Source organism: Alnus glutinosa, chromosome 2, assembly GCF_958979055.1.
Source record: "Alnus glutinosa chromosome 2, dhAlnGlut1.1, whole genome shotgun sequence".
Lineage (NCBI taxonomy): Eukaryota > Viridiplantae > Streptophyta > Magnoliopsida > Fagales > Betulaceae > Alnus > Alnus glutinosa.
This window is the reverse complement of record NC_084887.1, coordinates 125795-146497: the sequence shown is the minus strand read 5'-3', so window position 1 is coordinate 146497 and position 20703 is coordinate 125795. Positions and strand designations below refer to the sequence as shown.

General features: G+C 36.6%; 1 protein-coding gene across 1 annotated transcript; it reads left to right on the top strand.

Annotated features, from left to right (window-relative positions):
• Window positions 1-15908: 15908 nt before the first annotated feature.
• Window positions 15909-19087, top strand: LOC133860632 (transmembrane 9 superfamily member 12). Its single transcript, XM_062296202.1, has 2 exons — window positions 15909-16103; window positions 16570-19087. Exon 2 carries the CDS (start codon window positions 16661-16663, stop codon window positions 18644-18646), a length of 1986 nt encoding a protein of 661 aa, XP_062152186.1. The 5' UTR covers window positions 15909-16103; window positions 16570-16660; the 3' UTR covers window positions 18647-19087.
• The last annotated feature ends 1616 nt before the right edge of the window (window positions 19088-20703 follow it).

Genomic DNA, 20703 nt, shown 5'->3' with positions numbered 1-20703 from the left:
AAATGCACGCTTCCATTTAAATATTTTTAGCACACAAGTTTGCGTTTCCCCTTATATCTCAAAACGGGGGCGTGACAGGTATGCCTTTCTTCTCTGACGCACGCAAGAGTTACAGTGCATTGTGTGGCTTGTTGTGTCTTGGAAATTTGGAAAACTGAGCTCCATTCATGCAATTGAAGCAGCATGCTATTGAATGCTGCTTCAGTGCTTCACGCCTAATCACGCGAGTAAATTTTGAAATCAATTCTGTGATCCCACCGTGTACCTTGGTCCTTGGTAATGGATATTTAGATCTAGCCATTGATTTAATATACTACACAATCTACATCAATCCTAGGAGTCGAATTTGATGAAAACCGTGCGTGCGAAACACTGAATAATTTCTAGTGTTAGTCATGCTCTACAGCTGTAATACACATTAGTCAATAACCATCCAACAGCTCACATTTATTCACAGATTTAAATTTGATGGTCCTTAATATGATGATGCAAATTTCAAAAAAAAAAAAAATTAAATCTGAGTGCCTCGGACTCAGACCTTGCTGTACGCACGCCTATGGTGAAAACGCATCGTTTTTCCAAATTCTAAAACACTGCGTTTTGGTAAAAAAAACATTATTTTCGACTTTTCTAATTTCTAGAAATAACTTATTAATTGTCATGTCAAAATTATCTAAGTAATTATCTAAGTAACTAGATATTTAATCATTATAATTTATATTAGTTAGTTGATGTGAATTGTATACTTATTTATTTTTATTTTTTTGACATGTTTACACAAGAGGGGGGAGGGGGGATTCGAACTAGTGAACTCCGCTTCATGAGGTGTGGTCCTCAGCCGATTAAGCTACCCATTGGAAACAAATTGTATATTTATGAGTTATGACTTATATACTTACGTTTTATAAGTTATATGACTATGTCATTACGTGACTACAATAATTTATTGTTATAACTTAATTTTAATTATATATAGTTATGAATTATGATTAATATCATATGATATGAGATTATTTGTAATATGATATTAAAATTATGAATCATACTTAATTATTTATCCAGTTATCCTAACTTCTTTAGTATCTAATAATAACATTTATATGATATAATACAACTAGATAAGTATTATCATTATAATTAAGATACATAGGAGATAGGACCATAGGATTATTAGATTCTATAATAAATATACATTGTATCATATGACATGAGATTTGAAATCATATAAATTGTTAGATCATACTTAAATTTAATCAAATATATTGTTAGATTATATCACCTATTGTTGTAGATCATAATACAATGTTATAACTTAGATCACACTTAATTATACAATAATACAAAATAAGTATTGTTGATATGATATTACACTATACATTGTGCTATATGACATGATATTTAATATCATATAAATTGTTAGACCATAGATGAATAGCGTGACATGCGAAACACTGAATAAATTTCAGTGTCAATCGTGCTCTACAGTTGGAATGCACATTAGCCATCCAACAGCTGAAATAGATTAACAAACAAATCTAACAATCATATTTAATTAGTTAATATGATGATTCAAAGTTTTTAATTTTTTTTTTTTTTTACTGTTTTCTCATTTTTGCAATAAGTTAATAACTTATTACTTTATAAATTATAAGCCTATATTTATAAGTTAAATGAAAATTTTAAAAATTATTATTTATACTTAAAGATAATTAATTCTAACTTATAAGTTACATATTGTCATATTCGTATAATTATACATTTATACTTAATTAGTTAATATGTTAAATGTTAATCATAAATCCATAATTCGTAATTACACATTTACACAAATTACACTTAATCATAATTCATTAATTCATAGGCTCAAGAGTAAAAGCCTACAAATTATTAATTATGCTTAAACTAAAATAATAATAATAATAATAATCATACTTAATCATTATTTTATACTTAAGCTACAAGTATCAAAATTATCTAAGTAATTATCTAAGTAACTAGATACTTAATCATTATAATTTATATTAATTACTTAGCGTGAATTATATACTTATGAGTTATGACTTATGTAGTTATGTGACTATTAGACTATGTCATTATGTGGCTATAATAATTATTGTTATAAATTGAATTTTAATTATATATAGTTATAAATTATGATTCATATGATATGATATGATATGATATTATTTATAATATGATATGAAAATTATGAATCATACTTAATTACTTAAAATTGGTAGCTCGCCAAGCGGCTACGTGGATTTTAAATTTATAAGTTTACCACTCGCAATAGTACGTATCGATTGTACTATAATAAGGGTGATCGAACTACAGAGATTATTGGTTGTTTTGCGTAATGGAATATTAAAGAGCGTATCTAACTTAACTTAAAGATAAAAATAAAAGCAAGGGTTGTAGAATTGAAGCTACAACAATAAAGTGAAGGAATGAAAGCGGAAATTGAAAACAAACTAGGAGAAAACTTAGGGTGTTGATCTTTATCCAATCCTCAACCAATGAAATGCTTAAAGTCTATATGGTTCTTCCTAACATGCATGATATGAGCGCGTAATGGGCGTCAACCATTACGACGACCTCGACGTGAAAACACTTTCGTTAAGACGTAGTTATAAAGCACCTAGTTTTACATTAATCTACTCCACATAAAGATTAGTCTATAATTGAAAAACGTTTACACTACGAAAGGTGTGGAGTGATTAATGCTCCCTAGCTTACTACTCTACAACACATCCTAATAAGTATACACAATACATGAAAACCCTAATTAGGCCACAATGATAAAATATCTAGTTTCACACCAAACCATTTCACATAAAGTTTAAACTACAATTGAAAAACATTTTAGACTACCAAAGGTGTGAAATGATTGGTGTTCCCTAGCATACCCTATAAGGCGACTCTAATGAGAAATCACACATCATGTTAAATAGCATCATTGCAAAAGACATCGTTCTTGTTTCCAAGAACGTTGGTTTTACTCAAGAAATCTAAGAAAACTCATAGACAAATTTAACTCTTTTTCATAAATAATTAGATTGGAATCTTGAAAACAAAACCTTTTAGCATGGGTTTTGAGATCCTCTAGCCCTTAACAATCATCAAACATCTAAAGAAAATCCTAAGAACCTCAAGAACACTTCAAGGTTTTTGGATTGGATTTTGATTAAACCCTAAGAACTAAATTAGCTAGACATGAAGTAAACTAATTTAAGCATGAAATTAAAGGAAAACAGTAAAGAAAACAAGATTTAAATAAACTAAGAACACTATATTAATCAAAGAGAATTCGGATTACAAAAGGAAATGAAAAGCATTAAAATTAACTAAGATACACCTGAGACAATCGAAGCTCCCAAAAGATGCATGCCTATTACTCTCACCCATGCCTCATATATATAGAGGAAGAGATTTACAAAATAAAATCTAAAGAAGAGATAAGATAAGAAAAGATAGGATAGGATATGATAGTATAAGATAAGATAGGATAGGATAGGATAAGATAAGATAGGATAGGATAGGATAAGAGATATTTGGAAATATCTAAGATATTTTTGAAATATCTGAAAATATCTAAAAAAATATCTAGAAAATATCTAAGATATTTAAAATATCAAGGAAGAGTGACATGTCAACATTGTTCCAGATTGTTCCGAAAATATCCAAATTCGATCGATCGCATTCGTGGTTGCCCTGTCTCGATCGATTGCATCTCGCACGATCGATTTTTCTTCGACTGATGATTCGATCGATCGATTATAAAGTCGATCAATCTATTTGCCTTAGCCGATTCTTCACTTGGCATGAGCAACTTTGAACTCTGGAAATGACCAAATCGCCATTGATATATTTTCAGATCTAATTCAAGTGTTTTGAACTAGATTTCAACTAAGACCTGAAAATAAGACAAAACACAAAACTACAACAAAACGTTACATTTACAACACAAACTAGGCATAACAAATGTAAATTAAGGGGTCTTGAATAGAATAATTCAAGACTTATCACTAACGTCCTTAGTATCTAATTAATAATAACATTTATATGATATAATATTTATATAGACATAGAATCGTGAATAAAGTTTTTCTCCGGCTCTGACATCGAAGATTAACCCTCCGGCTCTCTAAGTTTTCTCCCTTATGAGAAAAGCTAGGGTTGCCGGCTTTTGTCTCCTTCCGGTTGCCTGGTGCAAGAGTTTTTTCGATCCCGCTTCTGACATCAATACTTCTCTGAGGTTAATGAGAGGTGGAAAATGGCAGAAGAATTTCTATGGGAACCTTCCGTTTACGGCGGGTGAATCAAAGGAGGTCGATATCGGTGATGAGGAGATGTTGGAGTTGAGTACAAAAGGAGCCAAGTGTCTACTGGGAAGACTGGGAGTTACAAAGAAGATTCACAGAGAGTCGTTTAAACCGAATCTAATCCGAATTTGGCGAACGGTTGGTAGTGTCTTCTTCAAGGAGATACAATAGCATTTGTGGCTTTTTGAATTTTCTGATGATAATGATCGACGGAGAGTACTGGAGGGCCGACCTTGGTCCTATGATAGAACCCTCCTCATCCTGAATGAGTTCGATGCCAAGACCCCCCCGTCTCAAATGGACTTCTCCTCTTCACCAATATGGCTTCAAATACATGACATGCCTCTGGGTTGCATGAGCAGAGGAGTGGGTTTCAAAATTTGAGATTCTTTGGGCAAGGTTGAGGATGTGACAATTGCAATGGATGATGTTGGGTGGGGAAAGTATCTTCGTGTTCGTGTAGCAATTGATCTATACCAACCTTTGGAACGTGGGAGGAGATTGAATCTTGCTGGTAAAACCTGTTGGGTTCCTTTCCGATATGAGAAACTCCCAGTGTTCTGCTACCGATGTGGAAGAATCATTACACACGCAGGCGGGTTGTCCTGTCTCGGTATCAAAAAAGTACGATGAGAAAACAGGGTGGGGACCTTGGATTAGGGCTGAAGAAACTACCTATGGCCCAGTTTTACCATAGAGTTCCAGGAAGTCTTGTTCGGAGTCACCGGCGAAGTCTTCATCGGCGGCGAAAGCAGATAAGGAAAGATTGGAGGATCCTCTCATTATGGAAAGATCGACAGGGGAGGTGCAAGAAACCGTCAAGACAGTAGCGGAAATCTCAGATGCCAGCTCAAATCTGTGTCCCACGCATAACGCCAATCCCTCTACGGCAAGAAATCAAGGTCTCAACGGGGTTTTGTCTAACGGGCGAAAAAGGAAAATTGTGGGAGATACTAGTACGCACACTCCAAGTTTTCAGGGAGTAACTCGTGGACATAATGCTGCGGGTAACAGGTTGACAAGTGCGGGCCGAGTCCAGGGTTTTGGGAATAAAGTGGGCCAAGTTTATAAGCCCAAGAAAAGTAGTCTAAAGAGTTGTGTTTTTAGTGAGCCCAATTTGGAAAGTGTAAAAAAGAAGACTAAAAGAGAGGGACAGGTGGCCCTCGATCCTCACATTATTTGTCGAAAATCTCTGGAAGGGTCCTCTGACCAACACTTTCAATTTTCTGCCTTATCAGCCCCTGTAGTTGCGAAGAATGCTACCCCTCGTCGTAACAGTGTCGGACCAGTGGCCTCTTCTTCACCCACAACGGCGATTGGAAGTGGGGGTGGTAGTGTTCAGAGGTGGAAACGGTTGGCTAGGGGGGAATATGCGGGCCTTGTTACTTTGGCCCCACTGTGTGAAGCTGCTCCTATTCTACCAATCCAAGAAGCTCAGAGTTTTACTGTGGAGAATAAGAATTCCAGGTATGCTCTGAATATTGCTGAGAATGGCGTTGTATTGGCGGTAGCTGCAGGGCAGCCCCGCCAACAGCCACGAGTCTACTTTGTTGGAACTGCCGGGGGCTTGGGAACCCCTGGGCAGATCTTGAACTTCGCCGGTTGGTGGAAGAAAAGAGACCCCACTTCCTGTTTCTCATTGAAACGAAAGTGCGATCTAAAAAACTTCAATCACTATGTAGCTCCCTTGGTTTTGAGGGATTGTTTTCTGTAGACCCTGTTGGTAAGAGTGGATGGCTGGGTTTGTTTTGGAGGGATGGTGGGATTGTGGATATCCATAGCTATTCTTTGCATCACTTTAATGCTAAGGTTTCTCTGGCTGATTCGAATGGTGTGTGGGCCTTTACTGGCTTTTATGGCTATCCTGACCAGACACAGAGAGATAAATCGTGGAAACTAATGTCGGCCCTCAACAATTTTAACCAGGAAGCTTGGTTTTGTATAGGGGACTTCAACGAAATCTTGGATCAAAGTGAGAAGGTGGGGGGGGGGGGGGGGGGGGGGGGGGGGGGGGGGGGGGTGGGCTCTTTGGAATGTTAGTCAAATGGAGGAATTCAGAAAGGTAATTCATGAGTCTAATTTGGGTGACTTGGGCTATGTAGGGTCGAAATTCACATGGAGCAACAAGCGGGAGTCAGGGTCTTTTGTAAAAGAGCGACTGGATCGGGCTTTGGCAAATCCAACTTGGTGCGGCTTATACCCGAATGCAGTAGCGGAAGTGTTGCCTGTAACCACCTCAACCACAAGCCTCTGTGGCTTCATTTTAAGCATAAATTTTGGAGGTCCCTATAACTTTTTAGATATGAAGCATATTGGAATGTGGATGAGGAATGTGATACGGTGATTACCCAAGCATGGAATAGTACTGCTCATGGCTGTAATTCAATGGAGATGACTAAGCTGAAGTTAGAGCAATGTCAGAAACAACTTTTGGAATGGAGTAAGCAGAAGTTTGGTGTGGGCAGTCGATATCTAAGATCCCTGGAACAGAGGCTAGAGAAGTTGCAAAGGAGGGAAAATCCTGGTGTCCTTGCTCAGATCAAGCAGATACAAGGTGAGATCAATAAGGCCCTTGAGACGGAAGACATCAAGTGGAAACAACGAGCTAAAAGAAATTGGTATCGACATGGTGACCGAAATACACAGTATTTTCATGCTTGGGCGAATCACAGACGTCGATCCAATTTTCTTAGCTCGATCAAAGACCTCTCAGGTGCAATCTGGATAGAACCGAAGGATATGGGATTGGTTTTTTCCAATTATTTCCAGTAGCTTTATTCCACTGAGGATGTCTCAGGGATTGAAGATTGTATTAGCGCGGTCCAACCGAGAGTATCTCCAGAGATGAATGCTCGATTGACAACAATTTTTACTTCGGAAGAGGTTGACCAAGCTCTGGGTCAAATGCATCATCTCAAATCACCAGGACCGAACGGTTTCGGAGAGAGCTTCTTCCAGAAACACTGGCAGATTGTTGGTGACGAGGTTAGAAAAGCTGTATTGGATTTCCTGAATTTTGGAGTGTTTGACCAGTCAATTAATTCTACATTTATTGCTCTAATTCCTAAACTCCCTACAGCCACATGTATAAGTGAGTTTAGACCTATTAGCTTGTGTAATGTAATTTATAAGCTAATATCCAAAGTGCTAGTGAATAGATTGAAACAAGTGTTGCCCTCCATCATCTCCCAATATCAAACCCCTTTCGTCCTAGGTCGGTTAATCACCGATAATATTTTGGCGGCATATGAAGCTCTCCACTCTATGGATACGCGCATGACGGGCAAAAAATGCTATATAACAGTGAAACTAGACATGAGCAAGGCATACGACCGGGTGGAGTGGCCATTCCTCGAAGCAATGATGAGGCGGCTGGGTTTTGCGGAGAGTTGGATTTCTATGATTTTGCGTTGTGTTACCAGTGTGACATACTCAGTATTGGTAAATGGGGTCCCTTATGGAATATTAGGCCATCTAGGGGGATCAGACAGGGGGATCCTTTATCTCCCTATTTGTTTCCCTTGGTGGCGGAGGGGTTGAGCGCGCTGTTGGTTAGGGCTGAAATGGGGAGACAAATTACAGGAGTTCCTCTCTCAGTTGGGGGCATTAGACTCACTCACTTATTTTTTGCAGATGACAGTCTCATTTTTTGTAGGGCAAACTTTACAGAGTGGGTGAATCTCATGGATATCCTCAAGAGGTATGAGAAAGCCTCCAGTCAAAGGCTTAATTCAGCCAAGACTTTAATCTTTTTTAGTAAAAATACTCGAGCGGGTTTTAAAGACTATTTGAGCAACTCAGCAGAGATTTCTACTACTTCGAGGTATGAGAAGTATCTAGGACTCCCAGCTCTGGTGGGACGCTCAAAGTTGAAGACCTTTGCTAGTATTGAAAGTAGAGTTCGTAAGAAATTGGATGGGTGGAAAGAAAAATTTCTCTCTCAAGCAGGGAAAGAAATCCTCATCAAGGCGGTGGTCCAAGCCATTCCCACATATTCTATGAGTGTTTTTCAATTGCCCAAGGCCCTTTGCAAATCCCTTAATTCTTTGGTGAGTCGGTTTTGGTGGAGGAAAAATTACGAGAGCAAAAGGGTTCCATGGATGAATTGGAAACACATGGGTATCTCAAAGTTTCAAGGAGGAATGGGGTTTCGGGATTTGGAAGTGTTCAACAAGGCCTTGTTGGCTAAGCAAGGTTGGCGGCTGCTTAAAGCTCCAAACTCACTGTGTGCTAAAATTATGCAGGAGAAATATTTTCCATGTGGGGATTTCCTTAGCGCCCGATTAGGGAGGAGACCGTCCTATGCATGGAGAAGCATGATAAGTGCTGAATGTTACACATTCAAGCCCTTTAATTTACATATGTTAAGCTCTTAGTTTTGTTATAGTTTGATGTTTTGTGTTTTCTTATATTTTACAGGTTTTGGAAGAAAATCCATCAAATTCCAAGATTATAATGAAGTTGGAAATCTCAATTTAGGATAGATTCAAACTCCAAATCAAATTTGAATTTAAGGAAAGAGAAGTTGGCAAAAAAATCGTTATTCTTGGAAAGAATTCAGAATGAGCACGACTCAGTAATTTAATCATAACTTTCAGCTCAAGCATCGGATTACAACAAAATTTATGGAGTTGGAAATCTAAGACAAAATTAAACAAATATATCAGAAATAGGTTTTTCCTAATTCAGATGTTTACCATGCCAAAATCTCCCCGTAATAAAAGACCACAAATTTGTACGGATTTTAGAATCCTTTTCCTACTTGGATGAAAATTTCGAAAAAGAAAAAGACTTGTAATTATTCTATTTGGACTAGAAGTCCTATTTATAATTGTTTTAGGATTTCTAGAGCTTCTCTAATCTCTATAAATAGGTCTCTAGCCTTTGAAGAAAAACACACACAAGCTTTGAGGAATAATCAAAGGCTACATCAAGAAGGAGGTTTTTTTTAGTTGTTATTTTCTTTCTTCCTTTATTTATTTTCTGTATGTATATAATTTTAGTTTATCTTAGTTGTAACTAATACTTTAGTTAGGGCTCAATTGAAGCCCTAATCATGTCTCTTTAAGTCTTTCAATTTGCTTTGCTACAATTTATATATTGATGCTTAACTTGATTCATTCTAGTTTTTTTAAATTCCTCGCATGTTTATGTTTGGCAATTGGCCATCATATGCATGTGGTATGGATTTGTTATTTATGTCAATTTGGATGACCGAGTCCTAGGCATGATAGAGAAACGAAAGAACCCCGACACAAGTTCTTGGATTAATCAACATAAAGACAACTGGAATAGATACCATATTCCAATCTGAGTGTGTTTACCGATTTCCATAGATTTATGCTTCCTTGAAGAACAACTTAGTAGATGCCATGCTAAATCCTTCAAGGAAGAAAAGAGTTAGAGTAGATACCATGCCTAACTCGTTACTCAGGGAAATCAATAGCTTTAGGAGAAGATACCATTCCCTTGTGGCTGGTAAACATTAAACATTATGTTATGATTGTAGTATTGTGCATATTTTGAATTTTATTTGAGTATGATTGGCAGTGGATATTGAAGCCCTACATTTTCTTCTTATTATTTTTAATTCAATCTTTTATCCCGTCTTATTAAATTTATTTCTTTTAGGAATATCTTTTTAAACATAATTTACAAATCCTCGTGGGAATGATCTCGTATTTGCCTACTATACTATCTTTCTGATCTTGTGCACTTGCGAGTAAAACGTACAAGAATTTGCCTATTTATTTAGGTAGATATTTGCACAACAAAACATATTTCAAGCTCGGGATGTTTTGGAGCGCGGGCTAGGTTGGAGAGTGGGAAATGGCGAGCTCATACGAATTTGGGGGGACAAATGGCTTCCTCCTCCAAATTCCATTTTGATCCATAATCCTCTTCAGGGTTTGGAGCATGATTCTCGGGAAAGCAAGCTTATAGATCTTCAAACACGGTGGTGGAATTTTGATCTTATTAAAACTATCTTTGAGCCTTGGGAAGTAGAGCTAATCTGCAGTATGGCTGTGAGTCCCATAGGACAATCGGACCAGGTGGAATGGCAGGGTACTAAACATGGCTTGTTCTCGGTGAAGAGTGCTTATTACATGGAGATGCAATTTAAAAGGCAAACTAGGGGAGAGAGCTCAAGAACAGGGCAGGAGGATGGGATGTGGAAAGCTATTTGGAGTCTGAACGTACCACCTACATGGAAGCATTTTGTGTGGAAGATGTGTAATAATATACTTCCAACCAAAGTCAGTTTATTTGCAAAGAATATTGTTCAATCTCCTTTGTGCCCGTGCTGTCAAAGAGAAGAGGAAACTTTTGCACACATTTTGTGGACTTGCCCCTTCTCTTTTGCTGTTTGGCAAGAGTGCCCGAGATGTATTCAAAAGCTGGCCATGGACCCCACAGATGGTAGAAGCCTTTTCGAAGGATGGCTGCAGAAGTTGGAAGGGGCTGATTTCATTTTTGCTATTGCTGTGGTGAGGCAACTATGGTTGAGGCGTAAAGCTTTTGTTTTTGAGGAAATGTCCATCCCTCCCATGCAGGTTCTACAAGTGGTGAGATCAACTTTGGAAGCCTTTGAAGAAGTTTTTGTAACCATGGGCCCTGCACGTGGTATCCTAAAAATTGGAAGTGTGAAATGGAAAAAGCCCCCATTGGGTATGTTGAAAATCAATTGGGATGCTGCTTTGCAAAAAGAGACAAAAATGATAAGTGTTGTTGTTGTGGTTCGTGATGACAGTGGTTGTTTTGTAGCAGCTCTTTCAAGGATCATCCCCTACATTGTGGATCCCCTCACTGCCGAAACGGTTGCTGTGTGGCATGTTGCCCAGTTTGTATGCGAGATGGTTTACCAAAAGGTAGTGTTGGAAGGGGATTCTTTGAGTGTTATTTCAGCTTTGCAAATGGTAGGCCCTTGTGGGAGTGGTTGTTGACAGTTAATCTCAGACACTCAGGTTATTCTTTCTAGTTTAGAACATCAGAGTTTTAAACATGTTAAAAGGGATGCGAATAAGGCGGCCCATGGTATAGCCAAATTTGCGCTCTTTCAATTGTTAGACAAAGTCTGGGTGGCTGGTTGCCCCCCGATTATACAACATATTGTACTTGCGGAGCAAGTGGAAGATTATTGATCAATGAAATTCTTATTTTTCTCAAAAAAAAAATAAAAAAAATATTGTTGATATAATTATTACATTATACATTGTGCCATATGACATGAGATTTAATATCATATAAATTGTTAGATCATACTTAAATTAAATCAAATGAATTGTTATATCATATCACCTATTGTTGTTACATCATAGTACATTGTTATAACTTAGATCACACTTAATTATACAACAATACAAAATAAATATATTTTTTATATGATTATTACATTATATATTGTGCCATATGACATGAGATTTAATATCAAATAAATTGTTAGATCATACTTAAATTAAATCAAATGAATTGTTTGATCACATCATTTATTATTATTACATCATAGTATATTGTTAGAACTTATATCACACTTAATTATACAATGACACAAAATAAATATTATTGATATGATTATTACATTATATAATAAAGATATAATGTGTCATATCACTTAAGATTTAATATCATATAAATTTTAGATCCTATGCATTTCATATAAATTCTAGTTATAATACATATGATCATATAATATAATTATATGAATTCTAATAATTATACTTAATTTATGATTATAAGAAACACATTGTTGATTTTAATGTTAATCAATAGATTTGAGATTATACCAATTACATTGTCATTGTATATAATATGATTATTTGAATAATACGATTAAGTATCAAGATTTTCATTAAATCATATAATTAACAATTTATTGTTAATTCAACAATCATTAGATATTTAATTATTAGACTTAGAGTCCTAATCTCTTAGATCATATAAGATATAATCATATTAATTATCTTTTATAATTAAATTATATATTATATAGATACTTATAGATATAACTAATAATTATATATTGTATAACAATAATTAATCATTGTTAATTAATAAGTGATATACTAAACAAGTTATTTTTATCAATATATATGCATATATTTATTAATAAATATGTATATTAATAAATATATACGAGTTAAGCTAATAAGCGAGCCGAGCCTTTTTACGAGTATGTTCACGAACTTTAAACGAGCAAGCCGGGTTTTATACGGGTATGTATCGTTTAATAATCGAGTATAGTTTTGTGTCAACGAGTAGCTCATTTAATAACCGAGTCACGCACGAACCGAGCCTTATCGAGACGAGCCCGAGCGAGCTCACGGGTAGCTTTGCTTCGTTTACATCCCTACATGTATGCATGTATGGCCGAGATATGACGTTGATTAGACTTGTTTGAATGTTTTATATTTGGAGTACCTGTATAACATGAGTTTTTCAAAAGTTCGGAATGTCATGTATGCATGTGCGACCGAGATATAACGATGATTTGACTTGTTGAGATGTAAAGTTTTGGAGTGTGATGTGGTCTTTTGTTTACCAAAATATATCAATAATAATAATTACCACTCGCAATAGGATGAATCCTTGTAAGATAGGGCTATAGAGAGGGTGTCGAACCTCAAGGACTGCAGGGGTATGGTTATCAAGCTTTTCGAGATTAAATATAACTTAATTAAAAGATTGTTGAATTTGTAATTAACTAAAGTGCATAAAATAAACGTAAAAGAGAATTGAAATATAAGGGAGAGAGAAAAAGAGTAGAGTATTGACTTCACCGCTATCCGCACATCAATGGTTAATCATATTTAATTAGAAAAATTCATTCTATGCATGCTATAAATAAACAAGAAATTACCATATTAAAGCATAAGTATAATCCATCTTCGGTTGGCACGGACCGTCCACCTAACCACTAAGATGCGGTACGACCCGTCTTCCCTAGGCATGGATTAGCTACGTTTTTAATAGGATACATACAATCAATGAAAAAATATAACCCATCTTCGGTTGGCGCGAATCGTCTACCTAAATTACACTAAACTAGGGTGTAGTACGATTCGTCTTCCCTAGGCATGGCCTATCTAATCCTCTTGATCATATGTCAATTAAACCCGTTGTATAATCATCATTCTCATAATCACAGAAAATAAGAATGATTTGAGTTCAATAAAGGTAAAAAGCTTTCTAAGACAAGAGAAGAATTCTACCAATATTGATTATGAATTGAAGAACAATTGCATTAAAAGATGAAGAACAATATCAAATTGTAGCAATTCTCATAATTATAAAACCAACATGCATAAACTAAAATTCTCTAAATTAAAATACAATCAAACCATTGTGCTTGGATAGGGCTACATCAATACCCTACAAAGGTTTTTAGCCGCTCATGAAGTTGCTGCAATGGCCTCTTGCCATGATTACTTCTCTTCAACTCTTTAAGCCTTCAAGAAGTTTTTTCTCTGAATTTGCTCTAGGTAGCAGTGTGTCTTTTGTAATGTTTAGAGGCCTAGAAGCTCTTGTAATTCCAGAAAAATCGTCTCTTGAGTCTTCTTGTCCAAGTAGGAGATTGAAACTTCAATCCAAGTAGAAAAAGGATTCCAACTTCGGCCAGAATTGTGGTCCTTTATTGCGAGGCAATTTTGATATAGTAAACGTCCGAATTTGGGAAAGCCTGTTTCTAACATATTTGTTTAATTTTTTATTATCTTTTCAACGCCACAAATTTTATTACAATCCGATATCTGACGCAAAAGTTATGATTCAAACACTGAGACATATGCAGAATCCAAATTTGAATCTAATCCGATTTTTGACTCTTAGTAGAGAAATTCCGATTTAATCCTTCACTTGATTTGATTAAACTTAACCACATCATATAGGTATCCTATATGATTGGTTAAGCTTAAACATATCTTCTAGGTCTTCTCAAAGTGTGCTTTAAGCTCAAAATTAATGGAATTAATTGTATCTTTATTTAAAACCTGAAAACAATAAAACAACACAAAATCAAACAAATAACAATGCTAAGGAATTAACATATATAAGTTAAGGGGCTTGAATGTGTAACATTCAACGCTTATCAGAGTGTATGTATACATGTATTCCCCAAAGGTTCGGAAGAAATGCATGCGTATATAGCCAAGATATTACGTTGAATGTTTTTCCTGTGATTTAATATTGGGAGTGCACGTATATATACTTATATTCCTCAAAGGTTCGGAGTACTCTATGCGTGTAGTGCCGTAATGTTATATCCATTGATTTTTCCTATAATGCCTTGTTTGGGAGTATGCGTATATTGGAATTCCTCAAAGGTTCGGATGACTTGTATGCACATAAGGCCTAGACATAGTGTCAACTATTTATTTAGATATCAATGTATGCCTGTATTTTTCAAAAGGTTCGAAAATCTTGTATACGAGAATATATGAGTCACATGATATATATTTAATGATGTGTATAATGTAGATTATTTTATTTATGAACCAAATACCATGGTTTACTTTGCCGGCTAAGAATCATTTTATGCAAAATTATCAATCCACAAATAGCCGTTATTGTAAACATATGGTAGAATTGTGGTGGTTGGCTCATTGTGAAAACTAGTGTGTATTATACTACTGAGTTGGTGAGTTCATACTTTCACATATGCGAACGAGGTTATGACCGCGATCGTGTAGATGTTGATACTTTGGCTGCAGGTACTTGAGATATTACAACTGAGGCTCTTCGCATTTGGCCGTAGGTGTGTCGGACTCAGATAGTCCGACTTTTGTAGACAGTTTGTATATGGCTTGTGTCGCGTGTGACACATGTTTTATATGGCTATTATTTGATGTATAATATTTTGATTAGCCTTAAACAAATAGATAGATGTATGGCTCTAATGTTATAATTAACATTTCTTAGTTTATGATAACAGTTTCAGCTGCATATTTGTTTATCTCTGATGTGTTAGGTACACATTATGGGATGTATACATTGATTTGACTTAACGACTGATCGTCATACCACTTTGGTGATTCCATTTTGTATATTAAAAAAAAGGGTTGTTGCATACATTATTTCAATACAAAATATTTTCACTTTCCCCTATCCTCTCTCATCTCCTTGCCTTTTATTGGGGATTGTGTTGGAATTTGTAAAAAATGTGAGGATAGGTAAGAAACTTGTATTTTGTAAAGAAAAAATATTGAATTATTATAAGGAAAGTTATTATAGAGTGTATTTAAATATAGAAACAAAAAGTAATTTTGTTATCTAAATTTAAGAAAAATTAAAGGAAAGTTGCTGATAATGCTCAAAGTTAGTCATCTCATGGGTGTAGAGATTGACCGGCCACTAGATTTGGGGTTTTTTTTTTTTTTTTTTTTTTTTTTCAATTAGACAATTAGGGTACTAAACTAAAAATAAAATCAATATATATATATAAAATGATGAACTTCATCCTATTTTTAAATTTATCATCTAATTATTAACACTAAAGTTTGTAGATCGTTTACACTGTATATATATATTTTGCGAAAGAAGATGTGTGAGTGACATATTTTTCCCGTGTTGTTAATTTTGTATTACTCCAGAGTAACTACTAATCTAGCGTGCCGGTACCCGGTGGTGGTCATACTTTTCCCATTGAAAAAGGTTCTGGTTGCGGGAGTAGAATAGGGTTTGCACTCTGCGTCCTTGTAACGCTCTGCAGAACAGCCAGCGAGAGAGAGGTTCAGATCCGACGCTACCCGATCAGCAGATCTATGATCTGATTGGATATGCCCGGAGGTGCGTTTCCTCCCATCTCCTTCTCTCGTATCATTTTCTTTAGTAGAATTTGCTTTTGTTACTTTTGTGTGTTGTTTACATAGATCTGTGCCATTTCGGTTATGGCTCTCTTTCAATTTTATCATTGGGTACCCGTTCTCTTCGCTTTTGTTGTTTGATTAGTAGTATTTGTGGGTCTGTGCAATATTTGTTCTTGAAAAATTTGTTAATGATCTGCTTCTGAATTTCGAGTCTTTGCATGTTGTATCAATTATCTGCTTTTGTGAGCCAATGGGTTGTTGGGATTCTTTTACAAATCCCAAACATCCCGTGTATTATGTACATGGACCTCACTCAATGGATCTGTGTTTTGTTTGGTAGAAAAACCTTGTATGCCTTCTTAAACATGTGCCCAAAAATATTCTTTGAATTTCTTTCTTTTTTTCTTCCTAGAGCCTAACACTCGAAATGGTTCCATCTTGTGTAGATTTGGTGTTGAATGTTTCCGTAAGACTAGTAGCCTAGACAGAGATCCACCACTGATTCAAACAGATCTGCTGTCTTCTCTTTCAATTTCAATGGCTTTATCGAAATGGAGGTTGCCCTCCGTATGCTTGGCTTTCCTCTATGTGGTTCTTCTCTTTTCGCATGCTTGCAATGGGTTTTATCTTCCGGGAAGCTACATGCACACTTATTCTACAGGGGAAACTATATTTGCCAAAGTTAACTCCTTGACTTCCATAGAAACCGAGCTTCCCTTCAGCTACTACAGTCTCCCTTACTGCAAGCCTGATGGCGGTGTCAAGAAAAGTGCCGAGAATCTTGGAGAACTCCTCATGGGAGATCAGATTGACAACTCACCTTACCGTTTCCGAATGAATGTTAATGAGACTGTCTTCCTCTGTACTACCAGCCCATTGAATGAGCATCAGGTCAAGCTCTTGAAACAGAGAACCCGCGATATGTATCAAGTGAACATGATTCTGGATAACTTGCCTGCCATGAGGTTCGTCAAGCAAAATGGAATTAACTTCCAGTGGACTGGGTTTCCTGTTGGGTATACACCAACAAATGGTAATGAAGATTACATAATTAATCATCTCAAGTTCAGGGTCTTGGTTCATGAGTATGAAGGGAGGGGTGTGGAGATCCTAGGGACCGGGGAAGAAGGTATGGGTGTTATTTCTACTGATGCTGATAAGAAGAAGGCATCCGGATTCGAGATAGTTGGTTTTGAAGTTATCCCCTGCACCGTGAAGTATGATCCTGAAGTCATGAAGAAATTTGACATGTACGCCAATATCTCATCTGTAGAATGCCCCATGGACCTTGACAAGTCTCAAATAATACGGGAGAAAGAGAGAGTATCCTTCACTTATGAGGTTGAATTCGTGAAAAGCAATATACAATGGCCATCAAGATGGGATGCTTATTTGAAGATGGCGGGTGCCCGAGTCCACTGGTTCTCTATTCTAAATTCACTGATGGTAATTTTTTTCCTAGCCGGTATAGTTTTTGTTATATTCTTAAGGACTGTGAGGAGGGACTTAACGAGGTATGAGGAATTGGACAAAGAATCTCAAGCTCAGATGAATGAGGAGCTTTCTGGGTGGAAGCTTGTTGTGGGTGACGTGTTCAGAGAACCAAATTGTTCCAAGCTACTTTGCGTGATGGTCGGTGATGGAGTTCAGATTACAGGGATGGCAATTGTCACTATCATTTTTGCAGCCCTTGGTTTCATGTCACCAGCTTCACGAGGAATGCTGCTGACAGGAATGATTGTTCTTTATCTTTTCCTGGGAATTGCTGCTGGGTATGTTGGTGTACGTCTCTGGAGAACCATAAAAGGAACTTCAGAAGGTTGGAGGTCTGTTTCCTGGTCAGTTGCCTGCTTCTTTTCTGGAATTGTCTTTATTATTCTTACTGTGCTGAATTTCATTCTCTGGAGCAGCAATAGTACTGGTGCTATTCCCATATCCTTGTACTTTTTACTCTTGTTCCTCTGGTTCTGCGTTTCGGTGCCACTCACCCTCCTTGGAGGATTCTTAGGGACACGAGCTGAGGCAATTCAGTACCCTGTGCGAACCAACCAGATCCCAAGGGAAATTCCTGCACGCAAATATCCATCATGGCTTCTTGTTCTCGGTGCAGGGACGCTTCCCTTTGGAACCCTCTTCATTGAGCTTTTCTTTATCTTTTCTAGCATCTGGCAGGGGAGGTTCTATTATGTCTTTGGGTTCCTGCTGATTGTTCTTTCGTTGCTAGTTATTGTTTGTGCTGAAGTGTCAGTGGTCCTCACCTACATGCATCTGTGTGTGGAGGATTGGCGATGGTGGTGGAAAGCTTTCTTTGCTTCAGGTTCAGTTGCTCTTTATGTGTTCCTATATTCAATCAATTACTTGGTTTTTGACCTGCAAAGTTTGAGTGGGCCGGTGTCAGCTATACTATATCTCGGGTATTCACTCATCATGGCAGTTGCAATCATGTTGTCGACTGGCACCATTGGCTTCCTTATGTCTTTCTACTTTGTTCATTACCTATTCTCATCCGTAAAGATTGATTGAAGGTTATCGCCAGTATATTCTTCTTCAATCATTTGGAGAAGACTCCAGTATGTAGGAAGAGGAAATTTTCTTGGTTAAAGTTTTTAGCTTTACCTGTCTGAGGCTGATTGTTTACAGCACATATTAAGAGGCTCTCAGATGATTGCTGATGCTACCAAAGCCTGTTATATTTTCCGTGCATCTCCAGTTTAGAGGACTTCATAATCTTATTTTGCTCTCTTTCCCTACATGATCTGCAGCACACAATCCCCTACCCCCCCCCCCCCCCCCCCCCCACACGTCTTTTTGTGCCCCACTTTGTTTTTTACACTTGCTAGTTTTGAGGTTCATTTGCATTATGTGTTTCAGTTTAATCAAATTGTTCGGAAAAGTTGTAATTGTTTAGACTTTCTATCCTTGTATTATCTTTCCTGTTATAACTGAATAGAAAGATTGTTACAATCCTTGTGTCTCATATGGGTTAGTTTAAATTTGACATGTGTATATAGGTTTTTGGGCACTCTCTCCTTGTAAATTGATTTTTAAGGGTGGGTTTTACTTAAAAGTTTGTAACAAGGTAAGTATTAGAGCCAGGTTTTCATAACCCACAACTTCAAGTTATTGAGGATCGTCTATATCAACTTGTTGACGATAGTATGCAAGAATTCCAAAAAAAAGTGGATGAGTTGTTTGCCAGATTGGATAGCAGTTTAGCTGAACATAAAAATGGAATTCAGTGTTGTGAGCAGCAACAAACGGTGGTAGCTCCGTATCCTTTGCCATAAAAAATATTAGCTGAACTTTCACCACCAAAAATTCATTCGCACCGTTCAATCCACCAACAACCACCATCTCTCTGCACCAACAACCACCATCTCTCTGCACCACACGGGTCTCTGTAGGGACAACCCCAACTGGGTTTTCTCCACAACACAGGAACAAGAAATTTGTTGGTCCGATCCAGGCAGCCTTGTTTTGTGGTTAACCGTTAAGAAGAAAAAGAAGAGTAGGCCGTTAGTGAATCTAAGCATGAGAGCATATACGCAAAAGGTGCATCTACTTGACATCTTAGTCAACAAGGTCAAGTCTGTTAGGAGACTGATCAAGGATTTGACTATTAAACTTACTCGTAGCACAATTTCAGTCAAGGTTGTGATCCGATCCCAATTATTCCCACAATTAGAGTCCTTTTGTTACTTTCACCAAATTTGAAGAGCTTCAGCCATCAAAGGAGTTTTCAACCCATCTGTCCGGCTACATTTCCAGAATGTGGCAAATCCAAGACTACAATTTTCTAAGCTTGATGCAGAAATTATACAATGAAATTTAAGAGCAGGAATTTTAAGACCTGGAGGACAAGGTCCGTTTTAAGGGGAATGGAATGATACGTGTGCAAGCTAGTGGATGGATAGAATTTGTTAAAGAGTTTGAAGTCCTCTAGTCCTTATCATGTGGGTTTTTAGTTTATGTCAGTAATGTTATTTTGCAATAGTGTTAGTTTAGAGATATGATACATTTACAACTTTTGTATAACTTTTTTTTCAAACTAACTATTAGATCTATTTTTCTAACATTAGTTTATAGAAAATGATCAAAACACTCACAATGCACAACAATGATACAACACCAATGCACATTGGGGTCCCACACATTGGGTTCCACCCCAAATGTGACTTGGTGTTGTACCATTGTTGTGCACAAAGAGAGACAACTTTTAATTGTACAACTCCAACGTATAACTTTTTTTCAAACTAACAATTGGATATATTTTTTTACGTGTGGGTCCTACATATCTAATTATGGTTAATTTTAAAAAAAGTTGTTGGAGTTGTATAAGAGTTGTACGTATCATATCTCATTAGGATCGATTTTATTATTATTAGTAGTTGTTATCTCCTTTATTGCTTTAGTTATAGCTGGGTGTTTAGTATTTGTATTTGAGTAGAAGTTGTTTGCCGCAACATATGAGAGTTATGTTTTAATTCTAAAGTCTTAGTGTCAATATCGAGTGTTAGTAGGGTAGGAATAAATTTCTTTACGTTAGTAGTTGAGTTGTAGTCCACCTTGAAACCTCATGT